Raw genomic sequence first — 16,808 nt, 5'->3', positions numbered from 1 at the left:
ACGATCAGCTGATGTCTCTTTCAGCTATGTCATTATCAACAACACTAACCATCTTCACGAGGCAATAGAGTTAACTGACTTTAAAAGTCGTTTCCACCCTTGCCGAACTAGGCTGGTATTATGGAGTTAAACATTTTGGCTGGACAAACGATGCACACTCCAATCAAAATCGCGCAATGAAATCGAAATCCCGTTCGTAAACTGTCGTGCAGATTTCGGTCGATTGCAGGATTTGCAAAGCTAAGGAGAGGCTTAGAAGGGATTAAACTCGTAATAGCCACTAGTAGTGCCACGATCGAACCCAGGAATTCCAGCCTCGTTCGGCAAGGGTGGAAACTGGACTTTTATAGTCAGTTTACTCCCTTGACTCGGGAAGATGCATCAAACAAGATATGATGAGGGTCATTTCTTGCCCATGTCGAGCAAGCACACTCCCCTACAAAACCATATGAGGATACTCACCATCATGAACATACAAGGAGCAAGGATACTCACCACCAGGACCATATATGGAGCAAGGATACTCACCGTCAGGACCATATATGGAGCAAGGATACTCACCATCAGGACCATATATGGAGCAAGGATACTCACCATCAATATACTATATGGAGCATGGATACTGGCCATCGGGACTATATATGGATAATGATAGTCACCATCGGGACCATATAAGGAGCAAGGATACTGGCCACCAGGACCACATATGGAGCAAGGATACTCCTCAGTCCAGCTGCTACGAGGGCTGGCTGAAAAGTTCTAAGCCTAAGTGGGATATCTCAATCGGATTGAAACAAACTTTTGCCACCAACTAGTACAATCATTTAATGCATCATAGACATGAGAACTGCAACTGTAGTGTTATTATTGTCTTTGTACCAGACCATCTTGTGAACCTACCCATTGAAATCACCAGAAATGGACAAAACTGGCAGTCATGAAGTACCTGCAACTTAAAGGGCAAACTCCAACACAGATACATGCTGACATGGTCTCCACTTTAGGGGATGATGCCCCTTCCTTTTCCACTGTAAAGAAGTGGGCTGCGGAATTCAAGCGTGGCAGAAAGAGCCTTGACGATGACCCGAGTCCAGGAAGGCCTTCAACAGCAACCATTCCGGAAAACATTACCCGGGTGCATGACAAGGTGATGGCTGATCGACGATTGATCACTCAACATATTGCCAGTGTTGTGGGCATCTCTCATGAGAGGGTTGAGCACATTATCACCAACGAGTTGGGAATGACAAAAGTTTCTGCAAGATGGGTGCCAAAGCTCTCGACAGTGGATCAGAAACGTGTCAGATTCCTGACGTCCCGTGACAATTTATGCCGTTTTGAAGCAGATCCCAATGATTTATTGGCCCGATTTGTAACCATGGATGAGACCTGGATTCATCACTTTCAACCAGAAACCCAAACTCAGTCTAAACAATGGAAGCATCCGGAATCACCAGCCCCCCCAAAAGCCAAGTCAGTTCCTTCTGCTGGAAAGGTGATGGCTTCAGTCTTTTGGGGTTCCAAGGGTATTCTGCTGATTGAATATCTTGGAAAAGGCCAGACTATCAATGGAAGATATTATGCTGACCTACTGAGTAAGTTGCGTGAAGCTATCAAAGCTAAGCGACGGGGCATGCTCACTAAAGGAGTCCTGTTCCACCAAGACAATGCTCCTGTTCACAAATGGGTGGTTGCCATGTCAGCGATCCATGATTGTGGCTTCGAACTCATTGACCATCCCCCTTATTCACCCGATTTGGCCCCTTCAGACTTCCACCTGTTTCCCAAAATGAAAAAGGAACTACCCGGTCGCCATTTTCCTCGTAATGATGACGTCATTTCCGCTGTGAATGATTTCTTAGGGTGGCTGAAGAAAATTTCTTCTTGACCGGCGTCCAGGCCTTTCAGCATCGCTGGCAAAAGTGTGTAAACCTGGAAGGGGACTATGTGGAGAAATAAATGAAGACCATCGACTTGGTACGGGTCTTTCACAGTTAGGCTTAGAACTTTTCGGCCAGCCCTCGTATATTACAGACGCTGAGCCCAAGTGTCCTGAATAAACGGAAACACAGCTGTGTTACTTGACATCTAGCACAACACACAACAGTCCCAAGTTCACACGCCAAAGGTCCGGTTGCATTCTCCACATGGGTACAAAGTGTGAAGCCCATTTCTGGCGTACCGCGTGGTGATATTGCTGGAATATTGCTGGAACCAGCGTAAACCCATACTCACTAACTCATTCAAAGAGAACATGCGCGGCAGTAGATGTCAGTACCCAGGTGCTCCTGGTACAGAGTGAACGAGAAGAGGGATGACAAGATCTACTGGACGAGCAGAGATCTCAGAGGGGAGACGTCAAGGAACATCCACCTGATCGGTTGAATATCAGAAAATGGAATCAAAATATCCGTCGACGAATCAGTCAGGAATACAGGATTCACGTTTTCATGTTGATTTTTCGATGAAGCAATACGTGGGGGAAGGGCAAGCTGATAAAGTTGATATATTTCCTGTTTCCATGTATTATAGTCACATTACAGGATACAACACGGTTTACATATATTCAAGAAATTGTCCAAGTGTACGAGTTTGTTATTGGTCGGGAGATAAAACATGTAAAAGGTGAAGTTTAAGACGACAGCAGCCAGGTTAATTGTGGATGGGTGAACGACTGGCGAAAAGATTATAATGGGAAGCACGTGACAGGACGATTCTTCGTCGTTGACGTTGACGTAGTCGTTGGTGATGTGCAATCTTAGCCGACGCCACGACTGGCTGTTCACTCCGTCCTGCCTGTCGATGACCTTGGCCAGTCTTCCTGTTTGACCACGTGGGTGCAGATGTGTCATATAACGTACCATGGTGGAGATCTTGGTTAGAATTGGTTTTCAGCAACCCATGGTTGTCAGATCTGGCTGTCAGACTTGACGACTTGGTTGATGCATGTCATGGTATCCATATTCCGTTGATAGATACTCATGTTGTCAGTCACTGGATTGTTTGGTGCAAACTCTATGATTTGCATGCTGCTGTCATATAGCTGGAATATTGCCGAGTGCTATAAGTGGCGGTGGGGTAGTCCAGTCAATGAGAACTATGGCCGTAGGTTAGCCAAGTGGTTAAAGCGTTCCCTCGTCACTCCGAAGACCCGGGTTCGACTCCCCATAAGGGAACATTTTGTGAAGCCCATATCTGGTGTCCCCCGCCATGACATTGCTGGGATATTGCTAAACGCGGCGTAAAACAATACTCACTCACTCGGGCGCATTACTCGCGAAACCCTAAGTGTGTCCTCACTGTTGTCCATGATTGTATGTACCGTATTTCCTCTATTAGACGCCCGGGCTTCTAATTATTTCGGACAAGCCTTTGACCCGGCGTCAATAAGAGGCCCGGCTTCTATTAATACCCCCATTTTACTATGACCACGAATTTAGGTCCCAAAAAGGGATCATTAATTATATCAATTGATCGACCCGGCGTCTTTTAGAGGAAATTCGGTATGTATTACAGGTAGCCGTGGTTATTAGTGACATTAGTAGGCAATAGTGTTCTCTTCAAAACTCTAATTTGTAATTTCCATGCAAAATATCAGTATATGTAATGAGACCAGATCCCTCCGTTATGTGAATTAAGGTACAGGTTGTTTGTTTGTTTGTTGTTTAACGCCGCACTCAGCAATATTCCAGCTATATGACTGTGGTCTGTAAACAATCGAGCATCAATCCACGCAATTGGAATCGATCAACCAAGTCAGTGAGGCTGACCACCCGATCCCGTTAGTCGCCTTTTACTGCAAGCATGGGTTGCAGAAGACCTATTCTATCCCGGATCTTCACGGGTCAGAGGTACATGTGATACCTCGGGCAGCAATGCAGTTGTGATGGTGCATAGTTTCACTGTTAACCGCATACCGACAGACCCATAATATCAACTGATTCTCGAAGTGTCTGTAAGTTACAATTAGATTTTAAACAACAAATTCAAAACGTCAACGACAGAGACTAATCAGTCTCGAATATCTGCCTAATTAGATTCCAGTGGACGGAAAGGACAAACATTAAATTTTGTGAATAGATCGCTGGAAACCAGTGATGACACAGGGTGTTCGCGAAGAGGGTCAGCGTGACCTCTCTCCGCAGCAGTTACACAATTTTCATCTAAAATATTTGTTTGTTTGTTGCCCATGCCAACGCCACACCCAGTAATATCCAAGCCATATGACGACGGCCTATCCGGATCAGACAGTCCAGTGATTGATATTATGATCAATGATCCACGCCGTCAGGGTACGACGTCAGGTACATTTTGTTTGTTTGTTTGTTTGTTTAACGCCACACTCGCAGTCTATAGATAATCGAGTCCGGACAGGAAAATCCAGTGATTAATATCATGAGGTTGGTTGGTTGTTTGTTGTTTAACGCCGCACTCAGCAATATTCCAGCTATATGACGGCGGTCTGTAAATAATCGAGTCTGGACCAGACAATCCAGTGATTGACATCATGAGCATCGACCCACACTATTGGGATCGATGACATGTATCAACCAAGTCAGCGAGCCTGACCACCCGATTCCGTTAGTCGCCTTTTACGACAAGCATCGTCGCCTTTTACGGCAAGCATGGGTTGCTGAAGATCTATTCTACCCCGGAATCTTCACGGGTCTGACATCATGAGGTAGATCCTCGCAATTGGGATGCGATGACTTGCATCAAAGTCAGCGAGCCTGACCATCCGATCATGTTAGTCGCCTCTAACGACAAGCATAATCGCCTCTTACGGCAAGCAGCTGTTGCTGAAGACATATTCTAACCCAGATCTTCACGGTCGTACAGCTTGGTACAAAGGTTGCCATAATTTTGAAGATGTGGTATAAAAACATGGACATACGAACTTTATATTAAACTGTTGTGAACAGGTTGCATAAGAGATGTGAATTTAACTGAAGTAGGACTTACGCGAAACTACCGACTGATCTATTTGCGTCGTGACGTTAACACCCATTTCACCTCACCTCCGTGCATCCCTATCTTCAGTGCGTCACACACGCCTTTATAAACCTTTACACACTCTTCTATTAAGTGGTTTACACAGCCATCATTCGTTTATATTGTAGGGCGGGTTATAGGGTACACGTGAAAAGCCGTTTTAGATGTGCTTGATAACAACTGAATATCTCAAAAGTGTTTCAAATCTCAAAAACTGTTCTTGTGGTTGTCAATTTTAATTCGTATTTATCATATCGTAGACAAACTATCCTGGGATTGATCAATTGATCTCAGCATTTGGCATGACAAAAGTGTCCGACGCAGTTAATTGATCTGAAGATTTGAGAGTTCAATTGTCGTTGACTAACCTTCTATAGTTTTATGATAATCACATTTTCCTACACAGTGAATTGATCTAAATATTTGAAAGTTAAACTGTCATTGACTACACTTCTATAGTTTTATAATCTAATTGATCCAAAGACACTTGTCGTGGATCAAACCTTGGCAAGTTTAGTATTTTCGTATTCCGGAGTTTCCATTAAGAGAAACAGATGCATGACTATATAGGACGAAACCTGTGTTGATCAGGAAAATAGCATCATTCACTTGGGGAAAATAGTCGATTGTGATTGGTCAGTCAGAGGTTTCGAATCAGAATAACCAACTAAATTTATCATTTGAAAGCCCACCCTGTTTATTTGATTTCATATTCAATTTAGCCCCGCCAAATACAATTAACATAGTCCTACATTAAAAACACAGCATGTTTATGTCCTGATTACGCCCTCAGCTTCCTAGTCAGAAGAAAACAGTATAAACTTTGTAGGCGGTAAATATCAGCACGCCAATGTTTGATGGCTTTAAGCAAATCTGACATTCAAGTCCGTTAATTTACACATGTAGCACCATGGTGCTACCAGGTGTGAACACGTGCTAGTCCATTTGTAATGTATGTCTTATTATACATACGGTTGTTTGTCTGTTCTATGACGGCGGTCTGTAAATAATCGAGTCTGGACCAGACAATCCAGTGATTGACATCCGCGCAATTGGGATACGATGACATGCATCAACCAAGTCAGCGAGCCTGACCAACCGATCCCGTTAGTCGCCTCTGACGACAAGCATTGGGTTACTGAAGACCTAATCTACCCCGGATCTGCACGGGTCTATTATATATATATATATATATATATATATATATATATATATATATATAGGGGCGGTGGGATAGCCTAGTAGTTAGAGCGTTAGCTTGTCACGCCGAAGACCCGGGTTCGATTCCTCACATGGGTACAATGTGTGAAGCCCATTTCTGATGTCCTTCGCTTTATATTGCTGGAATATTGCTAAAGCCGGCTTAAAACAACCCACGCACCCATGCTTATTATATGTAGAAAACATGCAGATGCTACGTTAAGTAATTAATCTTATCTTAATAAAAGATGACAGCATTGACAAATACGTCAATAGTGACGGGTTGTTGACAAGCCCTATATATATATACACTCTAGTGAACCCGGATCTTCGCATGTAGAAAAAACAACGTTTATTTTTAAGGTGGAGAGAATAACAAGAATGAACGAAAGGCAGGCATGCGTCGTATGCATTCATTGTCACATGACCACAGCGGAGAGATACATACTCGCATGACATGAGCTAGGCCTAGGGAGAAGGATACAGTTCACGCCGAGTCTAGCAGTGCACGATGACACAGTGTAATACTGGTATCACGGTGGGGGTGATCGCTTCCATTCTGGTGGCGGTGGGTCTAGGAGCGACTCTGTACGTCAGCACGACGGGTAGCGGCAACGGTGGGAATACGACCACCACAACAACGACCCCGTCAACTACAACAGGGTAAGACAGCCATGGTCCCAGGTGTGTGTGTGTGTGTGTGTGTGTGTGTGTGTGTGTGTGTGTGTGTGTGTGTGTGTGTCTCTCTCTCTCACTCTCTCTCTCGATATGTATAGTATTGATGATGATGATGACGATGATTTTGTTTCTTTGCTGCGTTTAGCTAACCGTGACATATTCAATGTGAGCGTATGGTATCTGTCTTGTCCGTCGTCCGTCTATTAACATTGAAACTTAAAATCTCTTTCATCCCATTAGATTTGAACTGATCGGCTTAAAAGTTGTACCCATGTAGGGATTCGAACCCAGTCCTTCGGGTTGACGAACTAACACTTTAACAGCTGATCTACCAAGCATGTATGTGTTAGTGTCGAAAAATGGATACAGAATGAACGTTTTTTCACATTTGCCATGACATGATGACAAGGTTCCTAGCGTGTAGAGTTCGACCAGTGGTTCATCTATAGAGACCCGCGAAGATCCGGGGAAGAATAGGTCTTCAGCAACCCATGCTTGTCGTAAAAGGCGACTAACGGGATCAGGTGGTCAGGCTCGCTGACTTGGTTGATGCATGTCATCGTATCCAAATTGCGTGGATCGATGCTCATGATGTCAATCACTGGATTATCTGGTTCAGACTCGATTATTTACAGACAGCCGTCATAGAACAGACAAACAACCGTATGTATAATAAGACATACATTACAAATGGACTAGCACGTGTTCACACCTGGTAGCCGTCATACAGCCGTCAAATAAACAAACAAAACAGTTACAATACGTCGTGTCGACGGAATGTCGGAGGAATATAAACATGACACACTTAATGAGTGAGTGAGTGAGTGAGTGAGTGAGTGAGTCGGGTTTAACGCCGCTTTTAACAGTATTCCAGTTAAATCACGGCGTGTCAGTTTAATGTGGGAGGAAAGCCCGAAGTGATGCAGGTCTTAGACGTTTACCACTTCGGTGAAACCCACGAGCACGGGTATGGTGCTGATAAACCTAGAAACATAATCGGGGCGAACCGGGATTCGAACCCACAATCATTGGTTTCTGGCGTCCCCAAGTGACGCGACCCTGCACAGCGAATCGCGGCGCCTTAGACGACTGGGCCACCCGTGCCCCCGACACACTTAATGAAACCATGGAGCTAGGGTATGATGCTGATCATAACCGGATCATAATCGGTGTACATATGTGATCCCACAAGCAGCAGATCCGACCGCCTCCGTGGTGTAGTGGTTGGGAGTCTGCCCGGAGGACAGATGGTCGGCTTGGATCACCGGCCGAGTTATACCAAAAGATGGTACTTGTTGTTACCCTGTCTGGCGCTCGGCATTAAGGGGCTAAATAAAACAAGGACTGGTCGGTTCGGAGTCAGTATACTGTTTCTTAATGGGAGATTCTTGTTAAACTGCGGCATGGTGTCTCAGTGGGCTAGCACTATAAAATCGGCATTAATCCGGCCTAGTACAAGCAGACACACACACACGCACGCACGCACGCACGCACGCAAGCACGCAAGCACGCACGCACACACCAGAGCATCCTGGCACAGCTAAGGGACACAATTGTGCATGGCTATTCACGACAGCTTTGGACACGGATTATTGACTAGACCCGCCACACCCTGGAGAGAAACGTTTAGCGACGTTGTCGTGTTGTGTAACGTGGAGCTGTTTACGTGGATGTACCTAGAAGATGTATACTGGATAACGACTGGCTTGACGCTGCACCAGGAAGTGAAGTTGTCGGTGGTGGGTGGATCGGGTCGGGGTAATACAATCTGCGACAGAGCATGACAAACAGAGTAGGTGAGGTGAGGTGAGGTGAAGTTCAACGTCTCGCGCGCGTGCGTGTATGTGTCATACATACAAACAAATAGAAAACAAAAAAAGACAAACAAACACACAAACACACGTGAATGCATTTCGTTATATAAGTGCAACAATATTGAACGCGGCAGTAAACACCATTTCCCCTCACCTTACCACTATATTCCATGGTAGCTATAACCTGACAAATGAAACCACCGAACTATTGTTCTGTTGTTTTTATCAATTGCCGTATTCTACACTACTGCGTGGATGATCAGGCAGGTGCCCATACGCGGGACAAACTAATTAAAAGGACAAACTCCTGTTCACAATCATAAGAAGCATGTGTTTGCGAATCACTATCCAACAGTCACGATAAGGTTTGTTTGTGCTCATTCTTTGTCTCTGCAACTTGTGTCAACGTATCACTGCCCCATCACCACGTGACGACATTTCAGGTCTATGTATTCCCCCTTCATCCGGGAAACGATATTGAGCTCTAGGTATTGCCTTTATCCGAGTAATCGCATTGAACTCTTGGTATTGCCCTTTAACCGAGTAACGACATTGAGCTCTAGATGTTGCCCTTTATCAGGGTAACGACATTGAGCTCTAGATATTGCCCCTTATCAGGGTAACGACATTGAGCTCTAGGTATTGCCCTTTATCAGGGTAACGACATTGAGCTCTAGATATTGCCCCTTATCGGGGTAACGACATTGAGCTCTATATATTGCCCTTTATCAGGGTAACGACATTGAGCTCTATATATTGCCCTTTATCAGGGTAACGACATGTCAGCTCAAGGCATTGCCCTTTCAATCGGATTCAACTCTATGTATTACCCCTTAAATTTGTAAGGACATTTCCGGTAACATCAATTGATGTTTAGGTATAGCCCCTTTATCCAGTAACGACATTCGATGTCTAGATAAAGCCCATTTATGCAGTAACGACATTCGATGTCTACGTATAGCCCCTTTATGCAGTAACGACATTCGATGTCTACGTATAGCCCCTTTATGCAGTAACGACATTCGATGTCTCGGTATAGCCTCTTTATCCAGTAACGACATTCGATGTCTCGGTATAGCCTCTTCAACAGGGTATATACGTCCTTGTCGTGTCATTTTATCCAGTTGGCGGCATATGTTTAATCTTAGTATTGTCCCCTCAGTAAAGTAACGACGTTTCAGAACTCCTTACTTCTTCGTGAGGTTAATCAAGCAGGTTTCCCGTCAATATGTCCGCCAACTTCGAATGAACAATCGATGGTGTCATAGTATTGGCACTAGATTCGCCTTTGTCTGTTTAAGGAACCCTTACCAGACGCCATGCGGGCTCTGTGGCCCTGAGATCGACGTGGCGTTGAGTGTAGTGAACTCCCTGGTTGAGCCCTACTTCAATCATTCCGTTGAACTGTACGGGATGAGACAACGAGAGCTCATCTTCTTCTTGGAGAATGCAGCGAAAAAGCAAAGGGAGTTCAGGTATATGTTTGACGGTGTGAGTACAAAGGACAAAGTCATCCTAGATCCAACTACAAACTTACTCTATATTTATAAGAACTAAATATAAATACCATTAGCCCATCCACTACCATTGCTTCGTAACAACCGATATCCAATAGCCAATATAAGCCTTCCCAATATCCTTCAAACAACGTTGATGATATATTTTAGCCTTGTCTCTGCATATGTGTTCGAAAGCCTTCACTACAGGATAGTGGTTTCATACATTGACACACCAGTTGCCGTGGGTATTGTGGAGGTGCTAAATTGAAAATCTAGCGTCGTTTCAATTGTCATCTATTCTTTCTATACATCAGTGTAATTGGACTAAAGATTATTTCTTCTCTTAAATAAAAGCAATCAAACTCAAAATTATACGAAATCTCTGATGAGAGATATTCTGTTTTGTCTCCATTGTTGCTATTATGTCTCTATTGTTATTTCTATGTCTCTATTGTTGTTATTATGTGTATATTGTCGTTATATTTGCCTCTCTATTGTTGTTATTGTGTCTCTATTGTTGTTATTATGTGTCTCTATTGTTATTATGTGTATATTGTCGTTATATTTGCCTCTATTGTTGTTATTATGTGTCTCTATTGTTGTTATTATGTGTATATTGTCGTTATATTTGCCTCTATTGTTGTTATTATGTGTCTCTCTTGTTATTATGTGTCTCTCTTGTTATTATGTGTCTCTATTGTTGTTATTATGTGTATATTGTCGTTATATTTGCCTCTATTGTTGTTATTATGTGTCTCTATTGTTATTATGTGTCTCTATTGTTATTTTGTGTCTCTATTGTTGTTATTATGTGTATATTGTCGTTATATTTGCCTCTATTGTTGTTATTATGTGTATATTGTCGTTATATTTGCCTCTATTGTTGTTATTATGTGTCTCTATTGTTGTTATTATGTGCAGGTTTGCCGGAAACTATCATGAGAAGTGGGGCTTTTTCATCGACACCATCAATGGATTGAAGGCTGACTTCAATCTGAATAAAACATGGTGGAAGATAACAGATCAGGACATGGTGTCTCTCTCTCTAGGTAAGGTCAGGGTCCATTCGCAGGACGGTGACAAAATTATTTTCACTGATCACTGATCACTACTATTTTCTGGAAATCAGCCATGCAGGTGCCTCGCTAAATTAGGATTAAGAGGGAGGGGGTCGTCTCGTAAGCAAATGGTAAATAATTCAGGGTTCACCAAATTAGACAGACAGACAGACAGACAGATCGTTTATTAATATCTCGACTCAATATATGATCATAAATATACAAGATAAAATACATAAACCATGAGCCGCTCCCTACGGAACTAGTTCTACGAAATACTAACAGAAGTCCAACGTGATATTCATCCTCAATAAAAAATACAATACAATACAACATTCCTCTCAGGTAAAGGAAAGCTATCTTATCTTCCAGTTTCAACTCTTAAGGAGGCAAAACCACATCTGAAAAATGCCAATATGCCCGTCTATTTACATAAAATTCAGTACCAACTTCATTTTTAGAAAGTTGAATATGTTCGAAGCTTATTACCGCCTGTGCCAGTCCTACCATCCGATTTGACACTGCTTGTTTCCATTGGTCATTAAATATACGATTGAGACACAACAAAAAGGAATTTACAATGGTCAAGGCTAAGGTCAGAAAATTTTACATGTACTCTAAAATTCCGATTTCGTTTCTTTTGTAAAACCAAAGCTTGTTTACTCTTAACTCGATTTCCATCTAAATCACACAAGCGCCTGTACAATCGCAGTCAACAACAGTGACATGTCAAACCATATCACAAAAACTATCATTTTCTGCTGCATACAATGACATCATTAATGTTCAATTTAAAAAGTAGGGGCGATAACAAACAGTGTAAGTATACCAGGGTGTATAAAGGCCATAAATGCGTACAGAAATCTGACATTTTTTATAAAGTGACAGCTTTAAACGTATTTCAATTCCCACCAACTTTACTCCATTTATCCCATAGTAATGTCCTATCAATGACAGTCCTATGTCTTTTTAAAATCAATAGCTGTAAAACTGGATTGACGTCGGGACTTACGGCTTTCTATAATAGAAGTCATACAGTCGCGTCCTTTTTTTATTATCATGAATGAGTTTCATTACACGACTTTTTGTATGCTCGCAATGTTCGGGTATTTATGTTAGGTGGACTGTAGGCTAACAATACAATTGAGGAGCTATTCATATAGGAAGAACCATTTCAAGTGTAATTGAAAAGACATGACGGTCAGATATGAATCGTATTTCAATCATTAAAACGCTACCTTTTGAAACACAGATGGTATTCCGAGCTGATTTGTTGTTCAGTCAGTTCGTGTCCTATTTACAGCGATGACTTCAGCATTATTTGTGTTGACAAGAGAGACCATATCGAAGTTCTTGTGAATGTTAACTCTTTGAAAATGTAGCATACTTACAACTTCACACATGCTAATACACCCGTGAAGATCCGGGGTAGACTAGGTCTTCAGCAACCAATGCTTGCCGTGAAAGGCGACTGACGGGATCGGGTGGTCAGGAAGTCGTAGTTGAAGAGAGTATCTAGTAGCATTATTTGGTAGCATTAGTTGTAACATAGCAGTAGTAGCAGTAGCAGTAAACGTAGCAGTAGTAGTAGTACTAGTAGTAGCAGTAAAAGTAGCAGTAGTAGTAGTAGTAGTAGCAGTAAAAGTAACAGTAGTAGTAGTAGCAGAAGCAGTAGTGGTAGTAGTAGTAGTAGTAGTAGTAAAAGTAGCAGTAGTAGTAGTAGCAGCAGCAGTAGTGGTAGTAGAAGTAGTAGCAGTAAAAGTAGCGGTAGTAGTAGTAGCAGTAAAAGTAGCAGTAGTACTAGTAGCAGCAGCAGTAGTGGTAGTAGTAGTAGTAGTCAAAGTAGCGGTAGTACTAGTAGTAGTAGTAGTAGTAGCAGTAAAAGTAGCAGTAGTAGCAAAAATAGTAGCAGTAGTAGTTTTGGTAGCGGGAGAAGTAGAAGTAGTAGAAGTAGTAGTTGTAGTAGTAGTAAAAGTAGTAGTAGTAGTAGTAGTAGTAGTAGTAAAAGTAGCAGTAGCAGTAGTTGTAGTTGTAGTAGCAGTAGTAGTAGTAATAGTAATAGAAGTAGTAGTAGTAGTAGTAGTAGTAAAAGTAGTTGTAGTAGTAGTAGTAGCAGCAGCAGTAGTAGTAGGAGTAAAAGTAGCGGTAGTCGTAGCAGCAGTAGTAGTAGCAGTCGTAGCAGCAGTGGTAGTAGTAGTAGTAGTAAAAGTAGCAGCAGTAGTGGTAGTTGTAATTATTGTAGTCCAGTAGTAGTCGAGGTGTAATTGAGACACTTAAGATATCCAGACGGCCTCTATGAGTGAGTGAGTGAGTGAGTGAGTGAGTGTATTTTGACGTCGCTTTTGGCTGGGTGAAGCATGGCGAAGGCGCGGGCCTCTTTGGTGAATCCCACAGGTGTGATGATGACAGACGGGTGATAGTAATCCGGCCACGTCTTGGACTCGAACCCACGCTCAGCAGATCCTGCTGCATGCTTGGAGATGACGTCACACGGAATCAGACGCTGTCATTTGCCCTAGCTTCTTATGCATGTTTCAACACATTGTGGAATTTTGTTAAATGTTCATCATTCGTTAAGTGAGGTTGCCGTGGACATTATGACTGTTTGGCCATTGTTCTGAATCAAATGTCCAGGTGCAGAATCTTTGGGGACAAGTTTTCTCAGGACTACTGAAGTCACATGCATTTAAATGTGCATGCTTATCTAAGAGATACTGAGGTCGAAAATTGGTTCCTTAATGTATGTCTAGTGTTACGTCCCTTTCTACACATTTTGGGCGGTCAGACCTAAGTGAGAAACTACGTGAAAGTTTAAAGGGTATAAGAGATAGTTACCCAGACTGAACTAACCGACTGCATTCGTCACCACTCGCCCCTTTCCGTAACCTGCAAGAAGACTCGTCCCCCTATCGATGAATGTTATGTGCGAAAATACGACAAATCATTTAGAATGCGCGTATGGTTTCAAGTTCTTCGTCAAAGAATCCCTCAGAAATAATTTCTGTTTTTACATATGTCTTGCATCTAAAAATATACCCAAGACACAGTTAAATGTGTTCAATCATACTGTATAATTTCGCATGTCCTGATGTGCTTTTAATTGCATCTGAAATATAAATGATATATTGGGAAATATATGTGAACCATTGCGCAACGAAATTGTTTTAGGTATGCCCGTTTGCGCTAAGACGGAACCCGGTTGCAAAAATGGCCACAAGAGGGGCACGAGTCGCTATTCGGCTTGTCCCGGAATAACGCGAGTTGGTCACGAATGAACCGACTGGTGCCGTAAAAACGTCAAAAGGTTACGTCCATGATCCATGTTTTTATTATTTACTTTGTGGCTGCAATGGCAACACGTTTTCTGAGTAGCTATTTAAACTCAAATATATGAAAAATGTGATTCTATTTTCAGGGGTCAGTTCCTACGTCCCTCAACACCAGGAGACGCTCATCTTCACCTTTGTGCAGAGCGACGGCCACTAAATCACGGCGAGCCACGGATGTTGCACATGCGTCGTCTTATATGAAATGAGGAATTGTTAGATCTGTGATTCTGTATGTCTGTTTTGTCAATGTTAATACCGACTTCCTGCTATATATAATATATTTTTAAACGACTAAAATGTCTCTGCTACAGCGGAATTTATCTTATTGTGTTAAACGAACGGGCGAACAAGTGTGTGTGTGCGTGTGCGTGTGCGTGTGCGTGTGCGTGTGCGTGTGCGTGTGCGACTTCCATGATATGTCCTCTTGAAATGGAAGATTTGGAATGATTATTAATAAATAACTGTTACAGGCATACTGTCTATCACGCTGTCGGCTTGTACTTGTCCAACTTTAAAGTGGTGGCTCACATCACGTCTGCTCTAACGAGGAAACACTCGATATGTATATGAAACATGACATATTTCCTGGGTTAAAAATTTCGAATTGGAGAGCAGCAATATGTATATTAATGGTTTCCGGTCGCGTGTTTTCTGGAGGAGTCCTTCACATCCGCCGAAATGACTGTCCACTGATTGGTGAAATATGATTTCGATGGCACAAATCAGGACAATTTTGAAAAGAACGTTTGCATTGCATGTGTCGAGTGCATTTATGTCAATCAGCCGTCATAGAAGCGAGTGAGAATGGTTTTACGCCGCTATAAGCACTATTCCAGCAATTTTCATGGCCAGAAATGGACACCAGAAATGGGCTTCACACATTGTACCCATGTGGGGCATCAAACCTGGGTCTTCGGTGTGACGAGCGAACGCTTTAACCACTAGGCTACCCCACCGTCCCCGTTATAAAAAACGTCCTCCAGCGCATGATTTATGTACTTAAAAAGCCAGTGGATCTTTTCTCACTCTCCACTAGAAGCGAGGGATTACAAATTGGACATATTTATTGACATTTTGAGTACGGAATGTGAATTCTGACAGGATATTCAGCTGACAGAATTGGTTTAATCAACATGAACGGGAAGGAGCTCGGATATTGACCTCGGATATTGACTTGCAACAGTAAGTTGCATGATGTACGAATGTGTTCTCACTGGACGGCGAATTGCATTTTAGACAGAGCGGTAGGTGGCAGGGATGGGCCTTGGCTGGGGTGGGAGGATGTGTGTGTCTCTGTGTGTGTGTGTGTGTGTGTGTGTGTTATTAAATGTTGTCTTACATACATAGTCATGATGTCCCAACTCAAATTGTATCGAGACGGTCAAAATACCACCAATCTGAGGCGCACGTAAAATCCGCCATACATCACAATGAATAAATAAAAGCACAAAACCCTTTCCATATTCACAAGAAATCCACTGTACGAATCCGACTATATACTATCAAACAGCGATGACACCAGGTTTTCACGGTAACAGAGCGCAGCCTGCCCCGCACCCGTCACAAACACACGCACAGGCAAGTGAACCGCTCTTCTGAAGTGATACACGGGAACACATAACAAAATAGGGAATTGCAGCCGTCATCATTTTTGTCACTTATGCGCTAAACCCGGAAACGTCCCGCACATGTCTACCATAAGATCCCGAACGGGCCACCGATCGAACAACGTTTCGCATGACCCCGCCCCTCAGCCCCTTGGGGGCCAGCCCCACCATTTGTACAATTTTGAATCCTCACCACCAGGGAATGTCCCAACCATATATGGTTGATATCTATATCTTAGTTCCAGAGAAGAAAACGCTTAAAGCAATATAGCCATATTACCCCGATTTGGCCCCGCCCATCAGCCCCTTGGGGGGGGGGGGGGGGGGGGGTCAGCCCTACCATTTATACAATTTTGAATCCCTACGACCGGAGAATGGTTCGAACCATATATGGTTGATATCTAGCTCTTAGTTCCAGAGAAGAAAACGCTTAAAGCAATGTAGCCATATTACCCCGATTTGGCCCCGCCCCTCAGCCCCTTGGGGGGTCAGCCCCACTATTTGTACAATTTTGAATACCCACCACCTAGGGATGCTTCCAGTCAAATTTTGTTAATTTCCAATTAGTGGTTCAGAAGAAGAAGTCGTTTGATAAAATTGTTGATGTACTGACGACAAGCGGGGGCACGGG

The 16,808-nt window shown here is 43.0% G+C and overlaps 1 protein-coding gene across 1 annotated transcript; it reads left to right on the top strand.

Moving 5' to 3' along the window:
• The first annotated feature begins 6,606 nt into the window (after positions 1-6,606).
• Positions 6,607-14,878, top strand: LOC124132336. The gene is made up of 4 exons (XM_046496217.2): positions 6,607-6,855; positions 9,986-10,159; positions 11,105-11,232; positions 14,657-14,878. The coding sequence occupies exons 1-4, from the start codon at positions 6,704-6,706 to the stop codon at positions 14,725-14,727; spliced, it is 525 nt and encodes a 174-aa protein (XP_046352173.2). The 5' UTR covers positions 6,607-6,703; the 3' UTR covers positions 14,728-14,878.
• The last annotated feature ends 1,930 nt before the right edge of the window (positions 14,879-16,808 follow it).

Source organism: Haliotis rufescens, unplaced genomic scaffold (genome assembly GCF_023055435.1).
Source record: "Haliotis rufescens isolate VD_foot unplaced genomic scaffold, xgHalRufe1.0.p SCAF_3, whole genome shotgun sequence".
Taxonomy (NCBI): domain Eukaryota; kingdom Metazoa; phylum Mollusca; class Gastropoda; order Lepetellida; family Haliotidae; genus Haliotis; species Haliotis rufescens.
This window is presented reverse-complemented; position numbering and strand designations above follow the sequence as displayed.